The following is a 25,172-nucleotide window of genomic DNA, read 5'->3' on the forward strand; positions in this document are numbered from 1 at the left end:
ATACTTGTGTTTTCCTTGAAAGCTCATGATGTGATTGGTAGTGCTTATTTGGGAGAAAAAACAATTAAGTAAAAAATAATCTGAGACAGCACATCAGATTTTGAGATGCAGGATATAAAAAGAGGGGGAAACAAATATCTAATTATTGGTTAGTAATGAGCAGAGAGAACTTTGTCCCTAGCCTCACCCCTGAGTATTAAAAGTGGGGCCAATTCAGCCTTGAACTTTCCTAGGGAGGCAACATTGTGTATGAAGGAAACATGGATCTTAAGAACCAATCAAAGATTCATATAACTCAATCAAGAATAATGCCTATCTCACCGTGATTTTTGTGAAAATTCTGATTATATATTTACTTGTACATGCTAGGTTCTTAGTAAATGCGTGATTTTAATTATGTTCTTAAAAGTTATTTTTAGGATGGGTTGATAAAAGAAGAGTATTCGTGGACCTGGGGCCTCTTACAGTTTGCATTAATTATGTCTTTTGCCTTTAAATTATTTTTTAATGTAAATTAAGTTCTTAGTGTGGGTGACCAGTGCCTTTGCATTTCTGGGATTATTATTTCCCAGTACAATATATAGGCAGGGCATTTAGTAAGATCCCTGTTTAGTATAACAGAGAAATGAAGTTCTCTGTGCATGATATGCAACCCAAGTCCAAACACCTGATTAGTTGCATAGCCATAGCTCAAGTCCAGGGCTCCTAGTTCCCATCCACCAGGCACTGTCTCTCAATTCCAGAACCCATTCCTGCAACACTAGGTCATGGACCTACCATCTTTCTTCAAAGCAAGAGATATAAATAATAAATAGGAGCTAGAAAGTCATTCATGGAAAAGAGTTTGGAAATAGGAGGATTTAAACTTATTTCTCTTCTGAGGTTGTGAGGGTTTGGCTTCTAAATCAAGGAATTATTTTCCATCCTTTTCTGGTCACTTACCTTGTGATCTTTACTGAGAGTCTTTTGTGTGCAGGGGCCCCAGTTCTTGGCTATTACCAACACAGGGATGTACTCAGCAACTGGCAAGGAAGACACAAGGTTCCTCCACAGTACCATTTTTTCATTTGAGTGCTGATTTTAAGAACTGAAGTGCCATAAAGGGTTTAACAAGTATCTGATTAAAAAACATACAAATGGACAAAGCGATTAAGGATTCTACTTTTTATTTCCCTAATAATTATCTGTGCCAACTTGAATAAATGACTTGATCTCTGTTTCCTTTTGTCTAAAGTAATGATACTAACACCTAATACATAGACATAATTGAGTTATTAATTGAACTCTCTCATACACACAAACACCCATACATTTACACCTTATTATGAGAGGGTGACTTTTAAATTATGTGTTGGCATTATAGTTTTATTTTTGTAATTGATGACCAGAGTTATCCTTTGGTTAGGAAGTTCCAATCTACAAGTTGGAGCATGAAGTACCACACAGATACCCAGTCCCTGAATGTCTTTATAGTCAGTTTTGTTCTCAAAGAACCAAGATACATGATAAGCAGTAGAATAAAATAGCTTCAGAATAAGACAAATTTAGGTTGGAGTCCAAATAGATTATTTTTTGCTGTATGCCTTTAGTCAAACCATTTAATTTTCTTGAGTCTGGTTTTATTAATTGTAATGTTTGAATAATAACAGTAGCAAGTGTAATTGATTATTGAAGTGAGGATTAAGTAAATACTGTTATGTGAATCATTTTGAACACATCTAAGCAGTTAGAAATATCAGACACGGTTGTGCTCATCATTGGCACTAATAGCATCTATATCTAGGTGACAAATCTGAGTTGGTTATATGGATTACATTCCTGTCTACAAAATGGTTATTTGCTCCATTTGAAAGGAGTATATTTTCAGTGCTTTTATCTAACACTGTGCCAGAATTACATCAAGGTATCCGTGTATTGTGCTCAATTATTGATCTAGCGAGCACCATATTTGACTGGCAAAGAAATAAATGCCCTTGGGTGTCCTGGTGAGTGCTGTGACTTTGAAGCTATTTGATTCCCTTTGACTAGTAAACTGGCTTATGAAAAGAAAGGGTCCAATACTAATTTTAAATGTTTATTCCTAGTACTGGCTTTGTATTAGCTTCTCAATACATATTATTTAAGCATCAGAATTTCACTTATGAAGGAGAAATTATCACCTTTTACAGAGAATACACAAATACACTTAGGCTAATAACCTTGCAAGGTAGTGTTTATGGATGGATATTTGTAAATGTGTGAGAGAGGGCATGGGGAGAGACTGTCTTGGTGAAATGGAAAGGTTTAACCAAGTGGTTGGAATTTTTAAAAATCTATAGCTAAGAATGAATTGGCCCTTACTTTGTAACTATGCCTTGTCAGGTAGAAGGGCACATATAACATTATCCCTACCTTGAAAGCAATCACATTCCAGAAGAGAAGGTGAGATAAATATGCATTCAGTAATTGGTGAGCAGGCATGAGGTATAAGCAAATAGGAAAGAGCAAGCATTCCTGAAATACAGCTGTTGGATTTCATACCTAAAGGCCTATCAGTGGGGAGGTGAACTGGCGTTAGTACCTACATGGATTTTTTTTCAGGAACTGTATTTTGCACTAGATGTTGTGAGGAATACAAAGCAGTGGAAATTCCATTTATTGCCTTCAAGAAACATATTTGGTCATATGAGGTTAACATCCAAGAAAAAGACACTAGAAGGCGAGGCAGTAGGAATGTACTATTATTGACCAAGTCAAGTAGCCTGGGGAGTGATGAATGTGGGCTTTGTGGGTCACAGAGTGAGTCATGTATGAAATTGGTCCTAAGCTGGCATTGAAGGAGCAGCATATTTGAAGCATAGAGGAGAGGGATCTATTTGTAAAGGTAAGGCTTTGGGAATGGTTGTGTTCTGTGTGGACTGATCCAGCCAAAGCAGAAGATTCAACTGGGTGGAAGATGGAGGAAAAGGCTGAAGATGAGAGGAGAGGATACATGGCTTTGAATGTCACCAGTGTATGCATTTTGCCATAGAAACCCAGATTTAGTATAGAATGATAAGGGCTAGAACCAGACTCATTGCCAGTGATACTTTATGCAAAGAGTTTCTGGATATATTTGTGCGTGTACATTTGTAGGGGGGACAGGAAAGTCATTTTTTTACCTGAGAGTTTTCACATTTATCCCATAGTATTAACAGTATTAACAGTTTTAAGTGCTATTTTGCTGTATTTCTTCATCATATTTGTGTATATTAAAGTTTTTTTTTACATAGTTATAAGCATGTGTTATATATTTGCCTTTTTGCTTCATAAGATAATCCCCCTTCATACATTGCCATATAAGCTGCTGAGGGTTTTAAGTAAGGCAAGCATTGTGACTTCATAGTCTTTCTGATTTGGGAAAGGCAGCTTTTATCAAGGTATACATTCTGAACTGTGGGGATTTGGCAATATACAATAATTTTTTTTTGTTTTGTTTTTGGTACTGGGGATTAAACTCAGGGGCACTCTACCACCATCCCTAGCCTTCTTTTGCATTTTATTTAGAGATAGGGTCTCACTGAGTTGCTTAGTGCCTCACTTTTCCTGAGGCTACCTTTGAACTCGTTATACTCCTGCCTCAGCCTCCGGAGCCACTGGGATTACAGGCATGCACCACTGTGCCCAGATGGCAATAAACAATATTAATATGACTTACTGTTTCTGGGAAATTGGTGTAGTCTGCATGGAAAGATTTCCCTGTGACTCCCTGTTCCATTAGTTAAGTGGAAATCTCATAACTAAATAGTTTCTCAGAGCCTTGTTGATTTCTTGCTGGACTCAGTGGATAATAGGTTACCTGTTGCATCTGAGAGATTCTTCACAGGAAGGATATGAACCACAGCTAAGGCTGGGTATGAGACTTTATTCTAAGGGGCTTTACTGTGAGTTGGCCCTGCAGCCTGGACTAAACAGAGAAAGAGAAGTCATTCAGCTGCCTGCTGGATTTGTGGGACTCTGAATGGCCAATTTGCTAGGATTAGCAGAGGTCTGGCTTAATAAATGTGTCTGCTTGCCTAATAGATTTGAGTAAATGAAGCTTAAAATACTTGATTTAATTTAGCATTGGGCACCCGATATCAGTGACCAATGAAGAACTCAAGAATCCTGTGGAGGGTTCCTACTTTGTAAGGAAGGTGAATTCAGCCATGATGCCATAACCACTGATGAAAAACAAAAGCAATTTGGAAAACAAAATTAGCTTCTGCCATTTCCCCAGCACAGACGTCTGCGGCCTGCCACCCGGAGACCAAGCGTTTGCATTGAGCACAGTTTGTTTGCTGTGGCTCTGAGCCCTGACTGGCTGGCAGGATGGCCTGCACTCCCCACCTCAGCTGGCATTCCCTCTGTCCCGCAGCCCTTCCTACTCACTTGGCCAACCATCTCCTAGGGAAGCAGCCAGATGGAGACAAGATCAAATCTGCTGGGACAGGAGGAGTTCCACTCCTCTCAGAGTAGGTGCCCTGGCCTGGCAGAGCACCACCACCTGAGTCTTGAGATAAGAAGAGTGTGCAGGAAAAGGGGAAGAGGGCCATGTATACTACTCAGAGCCGAGGAGGATGATGTGAAGGGGTGAATGTTTCCTAAAATCTCTTAAGGGAGACAAACGCCTGGTGGTGAGAGGTGGGGTGGGATGAAGGACAGCTTGGCAAACCAATATGGAAGGGCAGTGTAGTACAGTCAGGGTCAGAGGGTCATTCAAAGGAGTCAGGGAAAATAAAAGCAAATGGATATTCCTTGGATACTTTTTTACCTAGTATTTTATTATGAACAATTTCAGACATACAGTGGAGCTAAAAGAATTTTTCAGTGAGCATCCACATATCCACCACCTGTAGTCTACCATTAACAGTCTGCTTGTTTGGTCACATGTGGATCTACCCATCCATCACTCTTTCTAGATTTTTTGATTCATTTCAATGTAAATGTAAAAAACCTATATACTTTATCCTAAGTGATTCAACTTGAAAATTGTTAAATAGAGTTCAAGATTTCTTGACATACTTTCTCCCAGGTGAACATGAGTAATAAAACATTCATTCTCTTGTAGATATAAATACACTTATACACATGTGTACATAAAATACCTCATTATATGTTCTTTCTTTTCATTGTGTGAATATACTCTGATTCATTTATTTTCCTATGGAGGAATTCCTTGCCTATTTCAAGTTTTCAGCTGTCATGAATGAGCTGCTGTGAACTTTTTCAAATTATTATTTTGGATATCTGTTTTCTCTTCACGAAATTTCCAGAATGGCAGTTGCCAAATCAAAACATGTTAAATGATACAACCTCTTTGAAAAAAAGTTCTTGCAAATTCTTGTAAAATCTAACTTTCTCCTACCTGATTGTAGTGTTTTGCATACCTCTGTATGAGCATTCTAGCTTACTCTTTGTATGTAGTAGGAGAGATCTAGTTTACTCTTCCCTCTTCAGCCTTATTCCATATTATCATTTCAAAATATTAGCCATTCTGCTAAATGTATGGAGCCATCTTGTTTTTAAAGGTTGGAAACTAAGGTAATTAAGCAACTTCTGATAGATAAGCTACGACCAGTAGAAACTAGATATTTTGCCTAAACCCCAGATTCTGCATGCTGAATAAAAATCATCACCAATCTTTAAACCAATCCATTTATTTAACAGATAAAGAAGGCTGAGAATGGGGACCATTTTAACCAAGGTCATTTCACTAAACAGAGACAGAGTCTGAAGTCACTGTTCTTGTCAACTAGAGATGGCAACCATCTGGTACCCATGTTATTCTCTAGTTCCATGAGATAGCTCAACTAAACTTCACAGGACTTAAACATTCATGGTGTCACGGTGAACATGACAGACCTATTTGCACCTCATCCCTTATTTAATCCAGCAGGACATAACCTGTGTGCATCATCAGAGAGCCATAAATATGGATGAATACCTGAACCCTGTAGCTTATCCCTAATTGAGGAAAAGAATGTGCCTCTTTATGTGCTCCTTTTCTTCTTATTATTCAGCAAGTGGAGAAGAAAGGGTGTCAAAAATTTAGGGCAATATCTCTAATTCTGCTCAGCTCTAACCATAAGCCTGGTCATAAAATAGAGCTATAGAATTTTAAAGCAGAGAAAAAAAATCAAATTATTGTTTCAGGGGCTCAGTCAAAAATTGTGATCTGGAATGAAATTTAAGCCTTGCAGAGGAAATACTACTTGAAAGTTGCACCTTAAAGCTTCTGTGGGGCTCTGTGCCGGCATCCAGCCATGCACCAGTATGCTGGGTGAGTGCTGGTCCATGTCCACTCCTTAAAGTGCAGCTCTGTGCACTCTCCAACCATCTACATTATTATTCTCTATCCAGTTGTCCTGGCATACAGAGAAGAGAAGCAAGTCCTCTCCTCTCTGCTTGTGGAGTCTCTTTATTTATCAGCTGCCTTAGCTCAGTCTCCTACTGTTATGTCTTACTTTCCAAACAAGAGAGGCCTGTGTTTTCAGATGACCACTGTATAATGACTCTTCAATCTCAAGATCCGCCTTTGCTCTCCAAAAAGCACCTGCTCTTATCAAGATCCTAATTCTCAGAGGAAAAAAGCACAATTATGCTATTTTTCGTTTTATCTTTGAGATGTCCCTATCTATGATGATCATCAGGAAAGACAAAAGGAAAAATAAACATTAAAAACATGATCACAGATATGCATGTTTATATATTTTCTTACCTACTGCCTTAGGATAGAAGATACATCTAATAAAATGAATAGTCAATAGCATGACTATACATCCAACTTACCTGTTATATGAAGGACAGGTGCTGAGGGCAGGTGATACCAAATAAGTGAAATGTGACCACTCTCCCCGAAAGGTCACATAGTTCAATGGAAATCAGAATGAAAACATAAGTGACAGCAGATACTGGAAAGAAGAGTAATGATCTCTTCGAAACCCATTTGAAACACTGCTTCTGCCTTCCCCTAGGAGAAAGAACAGAGTGACATAAGAACTCATGAGTGTCCAGTCTTACCCCTATTTCTCTGGATTAGCATTTTATAATGTGTTTCATGTCTCTTGATATTCATCCAGGATCCTGAAAGAATCATTACAGTTTTAGGAAGTTGTATAAAACTGCCTCCCACCCCACCATTTCCAAGTTAGGATCACCTGGGATCTATTCTGCTATGCAGATCTGTGACATTCTGAGATTTACAGGAAAGGAAGGAAACCTTATATCCCACAGAGGATTAAATGGATGTTATTACTTCTCTTCCCTGCAGCCCCTCATCACCTTGGACAGCAGCACTTCCTTCACATTCCTGGCAGAGGGAACCAACACCATCACTGTCCAGGTGGCTGCCGGGAATGCCCTCATCCAGGACACTAAAGATATTGCAGTTCATGGTGAGCCCTAAGAATTGTCTTCAGATGCCCCCTCCTGCCCAGCCAACTCCCTGTACCCACCCTTGTAGCAGTCACTGACTGTTAGAACCTCGCCCGGCCTAAGGAAAATGAAGGAGGTTCACAGAGGCATTCGGATCTACCTCCTAACTTGTTCCCAGATAGAGGATTCAGGCTATCAGGAAAGGAGATCACAGTCACGTATGTGTTTTCCACTGCAGTGTGTGTCTGCATTGCAATCTGTTTAAGGTTCTCATTAGATAGATTCATGTATCATAAGTTGAAAGAATGCTCAGCTGGAAGACTGTCATAGAAGGAGCTAGTGCTGATGTCCTGCTGAGGTATACACAATGCACATGTAGCACCCATTGTCTGTGAGATGGGACCAGTGATTTCCAAAGCTGGAGGAGTCATGATCCCTCCCCTTGCAGAACTCATAGCCCCAGTAATGAGATGGCCTACCCAGAACTGATGTATTTTCTTGGTTGTTGGATGTCCTAACAATATTGCCTGGAAAGGCTTGATTATGCGACTAAGAATATAAGCTTGAAGAAAGTGATAAACAGGATCCCCCTTTTCTTCTCATTCTTGCAGAACCACTCCTAATCACTAAATTTATTTTAAATTAAATTGATTATTCTACCACTACCATGTCACACAATCCACCCCCAGTCCCCTGGGTATAGCCACTATCATTGTATTTTTATGGAAAGTTGTTCTAAGGTATATGAGCCTCTGACTCAGACTATATTTCTTCAGGCTCATTTGGGTGAGTTCCTTTTCCTACCTCTCTGCAAACCCACTTCCCAGTCTCTTTATTGGGCACATAGAAGTTTTTTTTTTTTTTTGGTTTTCTTTCTACTTTATTTTTTTTATTGGTTGTTCAAAACATTACAAAGCTCTTGACATATCATATTCGATGTTCATAGAAGTTTTATTTTTAAGTAAACATTTTTATTGGAGTATAAATTGTATACAGAAAAAATATATGGACCACAAGTGTTTAGCTTCATGAATTACCCCAAAGTGAATAAAGCAGTTGTACTCCCCAGCCAGGTCAAGACATTGGTTACAAACACCCTAGAGACAAGATTTCAACCTACTCTCTCATCCTATGAGGCAGTTTCTAGCCTCCATCCCAACCCAGCCCAAAGGGTTAGTGCCTTTTGTTAGCTCTGTGTGACAGATACCACCTATAGGAGCACAAGTCTCTTCCTGGAGTTCCATGCTTGTGTTTCATTTCATTACTACTCTTTAGGAGAAGAAAGGCTTAAGATCCTAGGAACTGAAAATACCAGCAGAAGCAGAAATCTACTTCCAACTCTCAAATTCCATTTTATTTCAGAAGCCAAGACATAGACTCAAAATAAGGATTTATAGTTGAATCCTCAGGAAAGAGCCAAGCCTTGCAGAACCCCTTACCCACCAGACCCCCTCTCATCTCACTCTGCCAGCCTCACTTGTGTGTTTCTTCTCCTCTCAGAATACTTCCAGTCCCAGCTCTTGTCCTTCTCTCCTAATCTGGATTTTCACAATCCTGACATTCCTGAGTGGAGGCAAGATATTGGCAACGTCATCAAGAAAGCCCTGGTTAAAGTAAGTTGGGTTTATCTTTGTTCAAGTTTGTGAACAAGAGAACTTGATGGAGTCGATAAGAACTGAAAACACTATTCTGCGGATAGATAAGTTTTGTTTCTCTATAAAAAGAGAGAAAGAGGGTAAGAATGGGTGGAGTAGCAGGGAGGAAGGAGGAAAGAGGGGAGAAAAAGAGGAGAGAGAAGGAGAGGATTAGAGAGTTCAAACTAGTGTTTGAAGATGGAAATTGACCCACTGCTTATCCAAACATTTCTAAGACAGGGGCTTGATCCTTTTAATGGACTAGTGGATGGACCATTCAGTGAGTCTGTACTGATAGCAGGCACTTAGGTAGATCTTTGACCATGAATAGATATTCACAGATATATAGAATCCCCAGACCACCCTTGGCCATTCATGGCTCTCAGGAGGCTAGAGGCCAGGAAACAGCATACTACCATGGAGACAGAGCTGAAGATTTAACCCAGGGTCACAATTGCCTTAGAGAAAGTAAGAATTCTGTTAGTCTCTGTCAGAACTAGGCACTAGAATCTGACAAACAATACATGGTTAGTTCAAATGTAAAAACATGTGTGATGTGTAGTTTGTGACCAGAATCTCCATGGAGTATAGAAAAACGTGTGATTTGTACCAGCCAGTAAAGAGCAAGCCTAACATGGATGGATTTGTGATTCAACCAAAGCTCACTGAACTATTGAAATCATTTTGGAGGGGATACATATATGGACATATGTCAGTTAACAGGGAGGGGAAAGCGTCTTTCAGGTAGCATGAAATCCATGGACTTCTGAGGAGTATGCCCTGTTGGGAAATGGCATTGGGTTTGTGTCCTCAGTCTATTACTTAGGAGAACAAGCCTGGCTAACATTGAGCTACATGGTTAGGATGGACTGTGAAGCTAACTGGTAGTTGCCATATGTTCTTCAGGCAGTGGAGAGTGTGAAAAGTATTATTCTTTATTTAGGTAACCAGATGCTGTCAATAGGTTTATATGTCAGGCTCCCCTTTCTGGTGGCAATACAGAGGAAAGCCTGCTGGGAAATCAGGTAGGGTACAGAGTAGGGGAGATATTTCACCAAAGATGACCAGTTGAAAGGCCACTGCAGTACTCAGTTACCTCAACGAGGAATAATAAGATCCTGAAAAGGAGTCAAAGCCTGCTTAGGAAGTTGAACAGTTGGATTACTGATTAATAAATGCAATGAGACAGAGGAGAAGCCTTTTGGTTACTAGAGAAAGTAGGAGATGGCCTTGCATTAACCAAGATAGGGACTATTTAGGAGAAATATACTCAGGGAACAATGATGTTTTTATGAGTTTGGAGCACATGAAAAATGTTTAGGTAAAGAGCACAAGAGAGTTGAAAATGGGGGTCTGAAATCCAAGCAGAGGGTCATACCAGAGGCAGAGATTTTGGAGCTGAGGCCTAAGGGGAGTGGGGGTCAAGGAAGTCATGACTGCTCATGCTCCCAAGGGAGAAGTGAAAGACTCCAGGAAAAACATGGAAAAGGAGCAGCCTGCATCAATGAGAATGATATAAAAGCATTTCTGTAGGAACTGACTACAAGAGGAACATTAAACCTTTTATTAAAAGATTGTTCACAGGAAGAGATGAAAAAGAGACTGCTACGTGTGCTGTCTTCTCTTCATCTGTTCAGGCTGCTGTAATGAGACACCATAGATTAGATGGTTCATAAGCAATGGAAATTACTTCTCACAGTTCTGGAGACCAGAAAGTCCAAGATGGAGGCACCAGCCTATTTGATGTCTAGTAAGAGCCTGTTCCCGGATTCAGAGATGACACTTTCTTACTGGGTTCATGTGGTAGAAAAAAGGCAAAGTAGCTCTCTGTGACCTCAGTGCACTAACTCTGTTCACAAGGGCACCACCCCCATGACCTGATCACCTTCCAAAGGCCCCACCTCCTGACTCCAACACAGGAGTGGCCAGGTTTTAAGCATATGAATTATAGGAAGAGACACAATCAGATTATAGCATATGTTTTTGATTGTGAGGCACCCAAATTGGGCAGCATTTTATAGGGTTGCATTTATTAAAAACTTTCACATTTTTTAGAAATAACTTGCTAATTACAATAATTACAATAATGCTTCTAAGTAATAATAATTATCTATGTCATTGATGTCTAGCCCTTAAGTTTCATGAGGACAAATCACTTGCATGTCCCTCTAGACAGGATTAAGTGAATCTAGATGCATAGTTCCAAGGTTCCCAACTGATACTCTCTGAGATTATTCTTCCTTGAGACAAGGGGTCAAAAGCATCACACTAACCAAGACGTGGAGAGGCTCCTCCTACTTGACTCCATTGTGTGGTTCTCAACATTTTGCTTCTTCTTCTGGTCTCCTGAGACTTGCTACCTCTGGCTGGTTAGGATAAGGTCTTCTACCCAATGTACTCAATCACTGAGACTTCCAGCTACTCCAGGGCGTGTCTCAGAGAAGGACAGTGAGGCATCTGGCATTTCAAGTGGATACTTCTCTGATGGATGGGATATTTAGGCTTCTGGTTGCTGCTTCTTACTCTCCTGTAGGCTGGCTCTCTTGCTTTTGTTTATCACATCCCTGAACATTAACTCCAATCTGGAAGCCACGTTCCAAATAGGAATCAGAGCTGAACAAATGGGAAACGACCTATCCTCTGCTTCTATTCAATTCAGTAGCTATTAATTGATTTTCTCCTCTGTCAGGGATCTTTCAGAGCAGCTAGGTAGCCTCAAAGAACTCCAGGAATGTTTGGGCAACAGCACACTAGGAACCTATTGGGGGCAACACTGTACCAGATAGATGTAATTGCATATCACAGTGGACATGGTCTCTGTTCCTGAAATGTGATGGGCATGATGGTGGGCAACATGGCTTCAGCACCATAATGAAAATACAAATAACCTGGACAGAAGCAGACCCCAAATGGATCAGCCAGCTTTTCTTCATTCTGCAGCAAAGTTAATCCATCAGGCATGGAAGGGCTCATTTTCTGGGTACAGAAATGGCCCCCAGGTTACAGAAGGAGTCTGGGTTTTATACTTTACAAAGAGGGTGAATTAATCATTGGAGACTGCAAATGTGCTGTTTGGCCAGTCGGGGACCTTCTTGTGCAGGTTAAAATTTTAACTCAGGAAGGCAGTTGTAAAAAGTTTGAAACTCATTGTCACTGGAAACAGCTCAGAACTTGGTGTTCACTGCTTATCTTCCTTCCTCTGGGACCCATTGATACCTGGAGCTTCACTATTTGCTTTTCTCCTTCCAGGACTCATCTGCAATGGGAAAGGGTAAGAGTCGAAGGCCCAGCATTTCAGTATCACCTCTTCCCTTCAGGACCCACTGTGGTTGGGAAGGGGTAAATGTTTGCTTTTGGTGGAGATGCTGGGGATGAACCCTGGAAGGAATGAAAGTTTGCTAATTTCCCCCTCCTTCCTCCTGAGCCACACGGTCCCTCCATTTTTTTCCTGGGGGGTGGGTGGGAATTATCTTTGAAGGACCTTGGTTGGGAGGCTGAAGTGGAAATCATCATAGGCAGATACAGTCAAGGGAAACTTCTTGGAGGAGGTGGTAATTCAGCTGCATCTAATTATCACTCATATTTGTATGATTAGAAGAAGCAGTCAGTGTTGTTCTGGACAAAAGAACTTCAAGAGCCAGGCGCAGTGGCACATGCCTGTAATCTCAATGGCTTGGGAGGCTGAGGCAGGAGGATTAAGAATTCAAAGTCAGCCTCAGCAAAAGTGAGGTGCTAAGCAACTCAGTAAGACCCTTTTTCTAAATAGAATACAAAATAGGACTGGGGATGTGACTCAGTGGTTGAATGTCCCTGAGTTCAATCTCCGGTACCTGCTCCATGCCCACCCCCCCAAAAAAAAATGACCTTCAAGAGACACAAAAGAAAGAATAGCAGTGGGCATACTATTTGTTTGTTCTCACTTTTTTTTTTTCTTTTTTCTTTTCTCTTTGGTCTCCAGGAATTTGCCTTAAGATAGAAGCTAATGTTTAGGTTTTTATCACAAAAACAATATAATCCTTTTATTAAACACTCAGGAATAGAACAATTCACTCATCATCTCAGCCTCTTAACTTTTAGTATTCGGGGATCTTTTTTTTTCAGTACATTTGTATTTTTATAGACTTGTAACCAAAGGAAATAGACCAGAATGCAGCCATCTGAAGTGTTTTTCCATGTTGCCTCCTGGTGCTGATTATCATCTTAAAGCTAGAATAATATCGTATCAGGTGATTGTACTGGAATTTACTTCATGTTTTTTGAATATTTGAGTTTTTCCTCTTTATTTACTATTCGATGTAATGTCCTACTTTTTCCTGCCTATGGCCTTTCCTACGTTCTGGATCACGTCTTCAGGACTCACTCACAAAGTGTTAAAGCTACCAGATGAAGGTTATGCACGTTTTCATGGACTTAATGTGAGTCTTTTGGAAAACAAATTGGTGATATGTATCAATTTTTAGTGCTGCCAGCAAGAAATGAGGCAGCCTCCTCCGCTGCAGCCACGCCAACATTAGCCATTAAACTTTTTTTAAAATCCTGCTTTAAGAAGTGAAAACAAGTAGTGCTCGGCTATTTTTTAAATTTGCATTTTCCCGTGTTTGTGTATAACTGCTTATTCCTCATTTGCAGCCAGTCTGTTCATGTTTTAGCCAGAAGCCCTAGTCCTTAGTGCAGAAAAAAAAATGGAAAATATGGGATTGCAAATGCTCCCAGCAATGTTTTGAAGATCATTTATAATACTATTTTAGTTTCAGTTAGGAAAAAAAAAAAGAAGAGCATAGCAAGAGGGGAAACTAATAACTCTTTACCTAGCAGTTTTAGAGAAAAAGAGAAAGCAAGCCTAAGATGCTGAATTTAAAATATCTGTACAAGCCCCAAAGCTGTGTGTCCTCTGCTCCTCGCTGCTATTTGTGCATGTCTCTCCCCAGGATCTCACTCTTTGGTCTGCATACTTTGCAGGTGACCAGTGTCCCAGAAGACCAGGTCCTTGTTGCTGTGTTCCCTGGCCTCCCCACCTCAGCAGAGCTTTTCATCCTCCCACCCAAGAACTTGACAGAGAGGAGGAAAGGACACGAAGGAGACCTAGAACAAGTAAGTGAAAACTTGGCCGGGACACTTGCCTACAGCCCAAGCCCTGAGGGGCATAAGTTGTTTCCAGCCAAAAAGGGAGAGAAGCTATCACCAGGGTGATCCACCAGGGTGTAGCTCTTTGCCCAACACCCAGGGTTTGGAAGAACCAGCCATCAGTCTTGCCCAGAATGAGCAAAATGCATATAGCACGGAGCACTCTGCCACACGGGAAGGAACAGCACCTCTGAAACAGGGACACTGATCTTGGCACCAAGGCGAATGAGTCAGGTGGAACTGAGTTTTCCAATATGGTACCCCTGCACTTTGCTCATATCTACCTACAGGGACTCATCCTGGGATGGCAGAGAGGTGGCAGAGAAAGTCAGACAGAAAGATACGCAGAGAAAGGCGTACAGAGGTGAAGGGCTTTGAGTTCCCCTATGCGCTCATGGGAAAATATGTTTCTTGTCTTTAAACTGTGCTGGCTCTGGAGGTCCTGGTTAATTTAAGTTTCCCTTCTGGAGAGAGAATGAACTGCTTTTGAACATGTCCCTTGGAGAGAGATGGATTGCCTCATCTTGCTTTGACTAAAGAAGCAGTATTTCCAAGAGGGAATGTGGTTCACTGTCTTTATCAAATGGGCTCCTGGTCCTGTGATCTGCGCATCATGCTGGGAGCAAAGGAGGGGCAGGTCTCGAGTTTCTCCCTGCCACTCACTGTTCCTATTGGGGTCTCATTGGCTGTACTCTGTGTCACCCTTCCCTGCCTTCCCATGGTGCTAAATCAGGGGATGTGAAAGAGAGCAAGGACCAGGCTGCTAAAGGTCAGTGTGAATCAAACATGTTTGCTCCTGTGTGCAGTAACCATTGTACAGACCCTTCTGTGTCCCTCAGGTACTCACCTGGCCCAGCTGTCACCCATCACTACACCCATCCACAGTCTTGAGCAGTATAAATGGCATCACAGTCCACTTCTCTGGAAGAAGAAACAGTTCCCTTACATTGCAGGGTTGAGTGTTGAAGTTGGCCAGAAATACATTCAGCTTCTCAACGCACACATCACTTTTATAAGACCTCTTTATTCTGAAATAGCAAGTGGCATGTGTGAACTATATTTGGAAGCTACAATATCCATCCATTTAGATAAATAGGTAATTACGGTGATGAATAGCAGCTGTGATATTAAGGCGCATACAGCGAGATAAGAGTTAGGGACAACAGCCTAAGTCCGCCTCAGCTTTCATGTGGGAATTACAGAGTGATTAAATCGATGTTATGTGTTCTGAGACTTGCTGGAGAAAAGTAAAGAGGAAAAATTATCCCATAAAAACGAGGCAGCTTCTGCTTTGATGTTTGCCTCCCATTGTCTCTGAGATGGAAACGAGGGAGGAGTGGGCTGGGGATGTACGTGCCTGCTTTAATCCCGGCAGGGTCCTCGGTACCCTGTGCATGTTACTTGATCAGATTAAAGAGCTAATGATGAGTTGACTTTCTTTCATTGGAACCCTCAACAGGTCTGGTTCTGAAGGCAGGGATGAAAGAGCGCTGAGCAAGGAGTGGAGTGGCAAGCCCCCATCTGTCTGGGCTCTACTACACGGGGTGACCGTGGGCACACTGCCTTCCGCCTCTCCCCTCTCCAGCATAAGCAAATGATACCACTCACTTCATTGGCTGCACAGGGCTCTGAGGGCTGGAGAAACAAGTTGATAAAGATGTTCCAATATCCAGTTCCCAGAATGAACGTGGTCATTTTTGGTCAGTTCACCCATGAAGGAGCTTTGTCACATTTCAAAGCTTTCTCTACAGCCTCTCTCTCTCTCCTTTCTTTCAGATTGTAGAGATACTGTTTAATGCTCTAAACCAGAACTTGGTCCAGTTTGAGCTGAAACCAGGGGTCCAGGTCATTGTGTATGTCACACAGCTGACATTAGGTGAGTAAGTGTCTGTTGGGAGTCAGGGGGACATGGGTACCATGCAGAGAAAAGGAAAGAGATAATCACCCAAAAGCTTTGCCATAAATGCCTGAAAGTTTGGTGTTATGATGAAGCACTTATTTGACAGTTCAGAAAGATTAATCATGTGTCTCTGGAGGAGTTCCGAGTGGGTAGCAGGAAGACTTTCTTAGGAGTGCCTTTGCCATCAATCTTGTTTGTTACTGGAGAAAGCATACGATTTCCTTGGATCTTGACTTGATGTATTTACTTAATTATTTTTTCTTTGCAACAATTGGGATTGCAATGGATATTCATTGGGCTCCCTTAATTTCTTAGATTCTATGATCCCATGAATTTTAGTGGGAATGTAAGATCAGAAAACTTGAGAATCATCAAACATCCAATTTAAAATGTATGAGTCTGCTAGAAATGGAGACTAGCTCTACTTGGTTGATTTATGAAAGGAATAAAAAGCATGTCACAGTGGGCATTTGCTGCTGGCTCTCTTGTTAATCTAAGACTTCTCAATGTGCAGGCTCCAAGTGTGTTCATCCAGGGGTGCTTCACCAGAACCTTGCAGAGGAAGAGAGTGAAACATGGCTTTAGTGTTTAGCCAAAGTTCCCAGTGGACTGTTACATTGGCACACAGGCTGTTGAAAAGAAAAAGCACACAAGTCCTTCTACTCCCTTATCTGGACACACTTTACTCAATTTATACCAAGAGTGGCAAGGTGCCCCAGGCACAGCCAAGGAGTTCACTTTCCCTTAAAATCTGTGATCAAGGGTACCATTCTTATTTTTGAAGCCAGGCTTCCTGTACTCAGATTGCATGCAGGGTGATTGGGGACTGGACGTAAGGGTGGAGAGCAGATAGTTGGCGGCTTGGCATCTGCCCAGTTACTAACTTCCAACTGAGCATTCCTTTTCCCTCCTAGCTCCACTAGTGGATTCCAGTGCTGGTCACAGCAGCTCCGCCATGTTGATGCTCCTGTCAGTGGTGTTTGTTGGCCTGGCTGTGTTTTTGATCTACAAGTTTAAAAGGTATGTTGGATTTTCACTCACTTTATCTCAGGACCAGGTTTACTGCAGATGATTTTTTCTGTTAACCAACTTTCCTAAACTCATCTCAAGAGTCTGTCCTTAATTCTCCTTGAAGTAGTGTCTGACATTGGGGGAAAACAGGAATGGTTGGGGGTGAGGGATTATATGGTTTTAAGAATCTGACTTCTCTCCACTTTAGAGGTATATGGAGTTAGGTAAATAAAGGCTAGCCTTGACATCCATTTATTCTGCTTAATAGAAAAAGTGTAAGAAGTTTTCAGACCTCACACAGATTTTTCAAGTGAGGTCCCAAGTACTCAACAGATCCTTTTATGCAGATCAACACCCATTCAGACTGGTTAAGAAGAGACATTGCAGCTGAAATCTGATATGCATATGGACAGACACACACTCATTTTCTTTTATCAGGTTGTAGCCATCCAATATCTCTACTTAAATTTGCCTTCAACCTTTTCTCTCTTCTTCCTTTTAATAAGGAAATTGATCAGGGAAACTAAACTCAGCATGTGTTCAGAAATCCTTTTTAAAGCCCACAGGAGGGGAGATATAACGGGGTACTTACTGAAAATATGAAATTGAAATTAACAATCCTATACTAATATTCAAGTTATGCAATACTCCTCCTAGGACGGGTATAGGTTAAGAGTGTGAACTCCAAACTCACAATCAACTTTAACTTTTACCATTTATAACCTTGGGCAATTGTGTTTGTCTCTCTAAGCCTTAGTTTTCTTATCTGTAAAATATGGTTTTGCTATATGGTTGACATGTAATAATAGCTATAACTGATGCATATTTTACTATAAAAGAAGGCTAAGGTCTTATAAATAACAAAGGGCATGTCTTCCAAAGATGCTTCTTGTGTCATCAACTGGCACACAGTAGGCTCTCAAAGAACATATCTGTGGCGTGGATATGTGCTTCTCAGGAAGCCTAGGTAAAATGAAAATGTCATTTATTATCACATGACTTCTGAATGCCTGGCTTAGCTCTAGGATTGGACTTGGGAGGTAGACTTTCAGATTTTGGAAGAGATTAATGGAAAAGATGCTTTCCTCTTCTGACATCTTTTCTCACCCCTTATCCTCCCCTAGTGGATATCTCAAAAAAAAAAAATCAATATACCTCTCAATATTAGCCACACTGGCAAGAAGCCTTCAATACCACTCATACCCACTAGAAGTGCAGAGTATAATTTACCTTGGTAGTCAGTTTACAGACCTGTGTGTGAGTTCATGTCCTTCTGGATGGAGAAGGGTCAACCCATACCCTGTTCCCTTTGAAGAGAGGTAAAACCTGCACGTCATAAGTCAAGAGAAAAGGTTCAATATGGAAATGGTTTGGTGAAGGCAGCTACCCATTTATGCATTACTTCCATTCTATGCAAACAAGACTTTGACTCATCCAAGGATTTGATGGTGGGGAAGCCTGGTGATTGCTGGGATTTGAAGAGCAGCTAAACCAAATTTATTGCCTCTGCCTCCTAGACCTCAGTGGTTGCTGAGGACAAGTGCCAACAGGAGTCCTGATAAGAGGCATTTGTGTCTGGCATGCATCTCCAAATTAAAGCCAGACTTACCCTGTGATTTAGAAAGCCTCTGTTCTTTTATAAATGCGGCTGTACACCCTAGACAGTCAACTTATTACTGTAGGCATCTCTAAATCTGCACACTTTAATACATGAGCCCATGCCAGGTAATGACATCTCTGAACTCTTTCCCTTTGTAGTTCCCAATTATTAGCCAGTCCTTTCTAAATCACTGACAGTGGATCATGCAGCTAAGTCTACAGGAAATGAATGCCAGTCCAGGTGGATAAACAGCAGAGTCAGCTACAAGTAACCAGTCACTGGTTAACCTTGACTTTTCTATCCTCTTTTTACTGGATGTTTTCCTCCTAGGGCTCAAGCCATTTGGTTGAGAGTTGGTTGGATTTTTTTTTTATCTTTTCCCCCTTCTTCATCATATAGAACCCCATTGATGGCTATGTGGAGGATGCCCAGCTTGCAGGCAAATAAGGTCAGGTTCTTACTCCTGGGTTCCCTGTCTAATAGAATGTTCTGCAACAATGAAAATGTTCTGTAATCTGTGTTCTACTCTAATGGCCACTAGTATGATTGTGAACTGAATTTTAAATTTTAAGTCTAATTAATTAAAATGTAAGTAGCTTTACCTGGTTAGTAAACATCCTGTTGAACAGCCCAGTCTAGGTAAAGGGAATTCTATTTCTGTTTCCAGAATATTTGCTATGCTGAGTTTTCAGAACCAAAACTTCCCCTCTGTAATGAATTTAAACATGTAACATTCAACAAACATTTATTGAGTTCCTACTATGTGCCAAGCACTGAAAAACCATATCCTTGTCCCAACTAGTCACTTAGGAGGACAATCACCCCAATCCCCAGACCTCCTTCAAGTAAATATCACCCTGCCTCTTATATTGCATCTTGTTCTCAGTGAACGCCATATGTCTTACCAATATAATTAAAAATCACTGTGAGACTGCTTTTGCTTTCTGAAAACTGCGTAACAAGACCCTTTTAAAAAAATAACTCTAGATACTTTTTCTGGTTATCCAAGAAAATGTTTGAGCCTTAATATTTGCTCCTATATTTTTTTTTGGTGGGGCTTTCATTATAGTTCAAAGTCTACTTTGCTCTCAGAGGCTTCCAGCGTGCTTCATAGCTGGAGCAAATGAATATAAAACACAGTTGTTTTTTTTTTTTATTTGTTTGCTTGCTTTTGTAGAAGACTTGGGCTTATCCATCTTACTCTCTTATTTAAACCTGTCTGAATGTGTGGCCCAGGACCTATCCCTTGATCTCTTTATGCAAAAGCGGGGTTCAGATTCAACTTATATCCTTGAAAGTCCTACAAACAGATATGCTAAGAAATGAAAAGCAACTTGACAGCTTTTTAGAATTCTGCAAATTGTGTTAGAAAAGTCAGTCCCTTACAACCATCTAGTTGGAATGGTGAAAATATGCCTATTTTTTTGATGTCTTTTCTAAGGATTGAAATAAAGTGAACAATCATCATAAGGGCTAATTCATCCAAATCCTCTTAGGGGGTCTTTTGTCAAGCAAGAGGGGAGGCAATGAACTGTGTCAACAACTCCAAAGCGCAGGAAGGGTATGACTGCCCTCAGCACCTAGTTCAATATAATAGTTGGTGCCAACATTCATGAATAACATGTAGCTTTATGATCAGAAGGAATCTAAGTCATTAGGCTGCATGTCTATTTCACTAAGAAGTAAGAGCCAGCATGAATTTTTGATTCTACACCTTTGCATAGGCTGTGGTTCTCACAGAGCTTCTGTACATTTAGGGCCTTGTAAATTATATTAAACTGGTTTAGGAGTCATGGGGGCACCTCCCCTAATGTATGGAAAACAAACACTAAAGACATGGAAACTGAGCTTAAAGAAAAGATAGAAAACACTGCATGTTTTAAACCTATTTTCAGAGTTTTTCTTTCAGTGTTAGCTACAGAACGACCTTACTAGGTGCCACCACATTGTGCCTCATTTGAGGGTAAAGAGGGGAGGGAATGTAGAAACTTGAAAATAGTACTGCTTGGTACTAGGACAACAGAGAGATTCTTTTTAGAAATGCATGAATATTCTGTGTAAGGTGGGAATTAGATGTCCCTAGTCTAATGGTGTATTTCACAGTAATTGGCTTCATAAAGCATCTAGACTTTACTCTAATTTCCTTGCCAACTGGTCAGGTGAGAAGAGTATCTTCTGGATATGATAATCCAAGATAAAACTGTCACTTTTTTTTTGAAGACTATTACTTAAAAAATAATAGATGGAGAACAGGCTTTGAACCATTTAGTCATTGACTCAATAAAGGCTTAGTGAATGTAAACCATGTGTCAAGCACTTACTAAGTCAGATATAGAGCAGTGAATATAGAAAACATAGATTTTGTCCACATGGGGCTTTTAGTCTAGTGGGAGACAAAGACCAAAAACAAGTCAATACATGCTGCCTATTATATCACCCTAAGCCAGAGTCTTATTTATTGCTTTTATAGAAATCATCCATAATCAGGGGATTTTAACAGGGAAGGTTTCTCAGGGATGGTTCATAAGCCAAGTTCTGAAGAACAATAAAGAAACCACCATGAGAGGAGCAGACAGAGGCCTGCTATAGACAGAGGGAACAGTTGGTTCAATGCCAAATCCCCCAGATGGGGAAGAGCTTTCTCTATTAGTTTCTTGGAGTTCAGAGTTTGGGTTTGTAGCCTTCCAAAGACATGAGCATCACCTGAGAGCTTGGCAGAAATGTGGAATCTCAACCTATCCACACCTATAAAGACACAGTGGACATTTTACAGGGCTTTGGGTGAAACCTGAGCACTATGAGCTTGAGAAGCTCTGGATTAGAGGAACGTGAATGAGGCTCCAGAGCACAATGGGTCAAACATAACAGAGAAGGGTCAGGATGTGAATATCCCCTAAAGATTCAGATCTGGACCTGCCCACTCTTCTATCCCCAAACTGGTCTTGTTTGCATTTCTGTTTTTAAAGGAAGTTATTTAGCTTCTCTTAATTCTTCCCTTAATACTCGCCATACTCATAAAAGGAAGCTATCGTTATCCTTGTTGAACAGATGAGGAAACTAACTATCCAAATGTTGAAGATTGGTCAATGAGTGTTGCTCTGAAAATTGTAATGTTGGATTAAGAGTCTATTATTTCTCAGTTATTCATAAAAAGACAAATTGGTTAAATTAATGCAATTTTAGAAAAAACATGTCTTTTTCTATACAAACTTAAGAGTCTCAAAGTCCAGCTCTTTTGAAAACTTATTAACAAGAAAACGTTTTAAGGGTCTAAATGAATAACTGGTTTATCTCTGCTTGCTTTTTGCCCCAGAAGAGGATGCATTCCTCAAAGCACAGTGGTTTACATCTTCCCTGGGCACCTGTGTCTCTGACTGGCTTTGTATCCTTAGCCTCATGGCCACAGTGTCTTTAGGTGACTAGTACTTTTCCCTGACATTGGCTCTTCCTGTTCACATTTCCTTCATCACCTAAACATTTACAATAGCCCAAGTTTGGCATGCCTATGATCTTACTCTGATTTTGTTCCTAACCCTTATAGGAAAATTCCTTGGATTAACATCTATGCCCAAGTCCAACATGACAAGGAGCAGGAGATGATTGGGTCAGTGAGCCAAAGTGAAAATGCTCCCAAAATCACACTCAGTGACTTCACTGAGCCCGAGGAATTGCTGGAAAAAGAGTTGGACACTCGGGTCCTAGGTATGTATGTGTCCCTGTGCCATCAAGGGCCTGAGTCCTCTGTCCTCCAAACACTTGGTCAGCCAGTGCATATTACCTGTCCCCTAGACACTATGGACTAGAAGGCTAGAGAAGAATTTGTCTGGCACTTTTGGCCACATAAAATTGACAGACTTTTTCCCCTTAGAATTCAATCAAGATTAGAAGTTCTGGGGTTGCTGCAGGGCAGGGATAAAGCCAATTATCCATGACTGTTGGATTTTTTTGTTTGTTTCCTATAAAGCAAAAGTATTACATGTCCTTGTTAATAGTCACATGAATGCAGAATCTGACATCGGATAGCCCTTTCTTTGCCACTGCACTATCTCTGGGGCCTATCTGTGCCACATATTCCTCAACTGTGAAATGGGAATAACAGGACCTAAGATTCTATGGAATTTCTATCTAGTGTCTGAGAATCTATCTTGAGATTGCTGTGATCATCAAATGCTGCTGTCAAATGCTCACTGCCCCACAGTGAGTGTTGGTACATGCTACTTATCGCTATTGTTCTCCATAGAGCGTAAACACAGCAGTCCATGTGTGGGTTCTCCCTGTGATTGTGTGGGATGTGATGTACATTACACATGGATGAGATGAGTTGGTGAGCTTCGGGGAATATCTAGGATCCCTGTTTATTAAGTACCTAATAAGTACCTATTCCACGTGGCTTAATATTTAATAATTAATAAAATGAAGGTCCCCACCCTTGTTGAACTTACATCCTTTCTGTCTGTCTTCTCTCCCCTGCAGGAGGCATCGCAACCATTGCGAACAGTGAAAGCACAAAGGAGATCCCCAACTGTACTAGTGTTTAACACCAACAAGCCACGTGGTCAACCACCTTTCTGACTTTTTATTTTTGATGACTATTATTACTATTATTATAGAAAAATGTCTTTTTTACCTTTTGTTTACCAAGGGCCCCCTCATAAATCCCAGGCAGATGCTTAGCTTTGGAGAAAAAGGCATTCTTAGCTGATTAAAACGAGACAAAAAGAATCAATGGCTGTATTTGTGCTAAAGGCAAAGGATGCATCTTCCCACAGCCTCCTCGCTTTATTCTGCCATTTGTAACGCAAAGACTCTCTTTTTCCTTGTGGTGTCTCTCTCACGCTCTCTTTTTAAAATTCAAGTTGGGTTTTGGCTTTTCATTAATCTGCTATTACCCCCACCCCCGAGATCACCAACACTCCCATGCCCTGGCACACACGCATAAAACACAAATCATTTCCCAGTTCGATCTGCAGGAGGTAGGTTGGTGGGAAGTGGACTTAGCTGCAGGAAGCGTGCACACCTTTCTAAAGAGGCCCTGCCTCGTGCATGTCCATAGCGAGGCTGCAGATGGCTTATTGTACATAACAAACAGTGTAAATAGCTTTTTATTTCCTGAGAAATAATTTAATGTTTAGTAAAAAAGAAAACAGAAAAAAGAAAGATGCGCGTGTTGGCTTACGCACTCACCCTTGGAGCTGCCCCACCCCAGGCCTGCTCGATGTGTTGGGTTCTGGATGCTCTTCAGCTGTCTGTCACACTTAACTCTTGCACCTCCGTGTCCACACCATAGCTGGTTTCTACTTATGTATATAAAGGGGGCGGGGGGAGGGCTTCTTTGGGGTAATTGATAAAGGAAGGACTCTAGTGACACCATGAAAGAATGACATGGAAGAAGTTGCAAGATGCGGTCCACGAGAGACTGCAAACGAGATCCAGATGGTGAGGCTTCCTTTCTAAAAGGAAAAAATTTTGAGGATATTGATCAGCCTGAGAAAACGGTCCTCTTGAAAGAAGCCACGCAGTGGATCTTGTTTTTTTCTCATTAGAACCCATGGAATGTATGATGCTTACGGCAAATCCTCAGGCTACTCTTGGCCGAGGAAATGTCCCCTGGGCACTACTGAAGCCCAGTGAGTGCCTCTTGGCATGAGGAGAGTAGAGAGATTGGAAGGGAGGAAGCGTTTGTGGAATCCCGAGTCCATGCGAACCCTGCAGGCCAAATAGAGGTCTAGCCGTTAATGATATTAGTCAAAGACGATTTTAGCAAAGCTGTGCTATTTGCTTGTCAGATGTACACAACTTCCTTAAAGTCAAATGTCTGCCTTCAGTTCCCTTAAGGTAGTTCTTGCCTCTGGGGTGAGCGGCTTTCCAAGCCCCTATTTGCTTTTCCAGCTCCTCAGCCCCTTCACACATTCCACATACCAATTCTTTTCAGTAGGTCACTGTAAGCCATGCTGTTAGATTGTTTTTACTTTCAGGCTCAGCCTGAGCACATTTGTTTCAAGAAGGATATACTGTATATATATATGGAAGGAAAGGCCACGTTTTATACCTGTTCATTTTTGTGGGATGTCGTTTGCATTTCTCTTTGGGAGATACAGGGAGAATGCGACATAGAGAATCTCAGCTGGCGACGGCACAGATCAGAACTGGGAGTGCTTCTGAAGATCCCACTTCTTTGTTTCAGGGGTTAAATGGGCAGACAATTGCAATACTTGTACTAAACACTGGAATACGAATGCATGAGTCATATCTATATATACAGTATATGTACATATACTGTTCTTGGTTTTATTGTTCCATTTGAATATTTCTACTGTAAAAAAAAAGACAGTGGTTTTGAAATTGTTGAAAATAAATGTATTTTTGTACATCAAAGCTACACACTTGACTGAGCTGTCTCTCTTTGGGCAGTTTACCTATTCTGTCCACAAACATTTCTGCAATTCTGTTATATCCAAAAAAAAAAAAATTGGCTTGTAAAAATTGATATTTATCTTTCACTCATGTTTCAGTCCTCAGGTTGGCTGTG

The 25,172-nt window shown here is 40.9% G+C and overlaps 1 protein-coding gene across 1 annotated transcript in view; it reads left to right on the plus strand.

The window, feature by feature from the left end:
• The window catches only part of SORCS3 (sortilin related VPS10 domain containing receptor 3), a gene marked incomplete at both ends in the record, with an annotated part of 577,733 nt that extends 554,552 nt beyond the window's left edge, over positions 1 to 23,181 (plus strand). Inside the window, 7 exons of the mRNA XM_081268651.1 lie at positions 7,271 to 7,394; positions 8,875 to 8,987; positions 13,968 to 14,099; positions 15,909 to 16,008; positions 16,947 to 17,052; positions 22,185 to 22,345; positions 23,117 to 23,181. Of these exons, the coding sequence (XP_081124777.1) occupies positions 7,271 to 7,394; positions 8,875 to 8,987; positions 13,968 to 14,099; positions 15,909 to 16,008; positions 16,947 to 17,052; positions 22,185 to 22,345; positions 23,117 to 23,181 (801 nt within the window). The remainder of the gene's footprint in view (positions 1 to 7,270; positions 7,395 to 8,874; positions 8,988 to 13,967; positions 14,100 to 15,908; positions 16,009 to 16,946; positions 17,053 to 22,184; positions 22,346 to 23,116) is intronic.
• Positions 23,182 to 25,172: the final 1,991 nt, after the last annotated feature.

The sequence above is a fragment of the Spermophilus citellus genome, assembly GCF_964194105.1.
Source record: "Spermophilus citellus genome assembly, chromosome: 15".
Taxonomy (NCBI): Eukaryota; Metazoa; Chordata; class Mammalia; order Rodentia; family Sciuridae; genus Spermophilus; species Spermophilus citellus.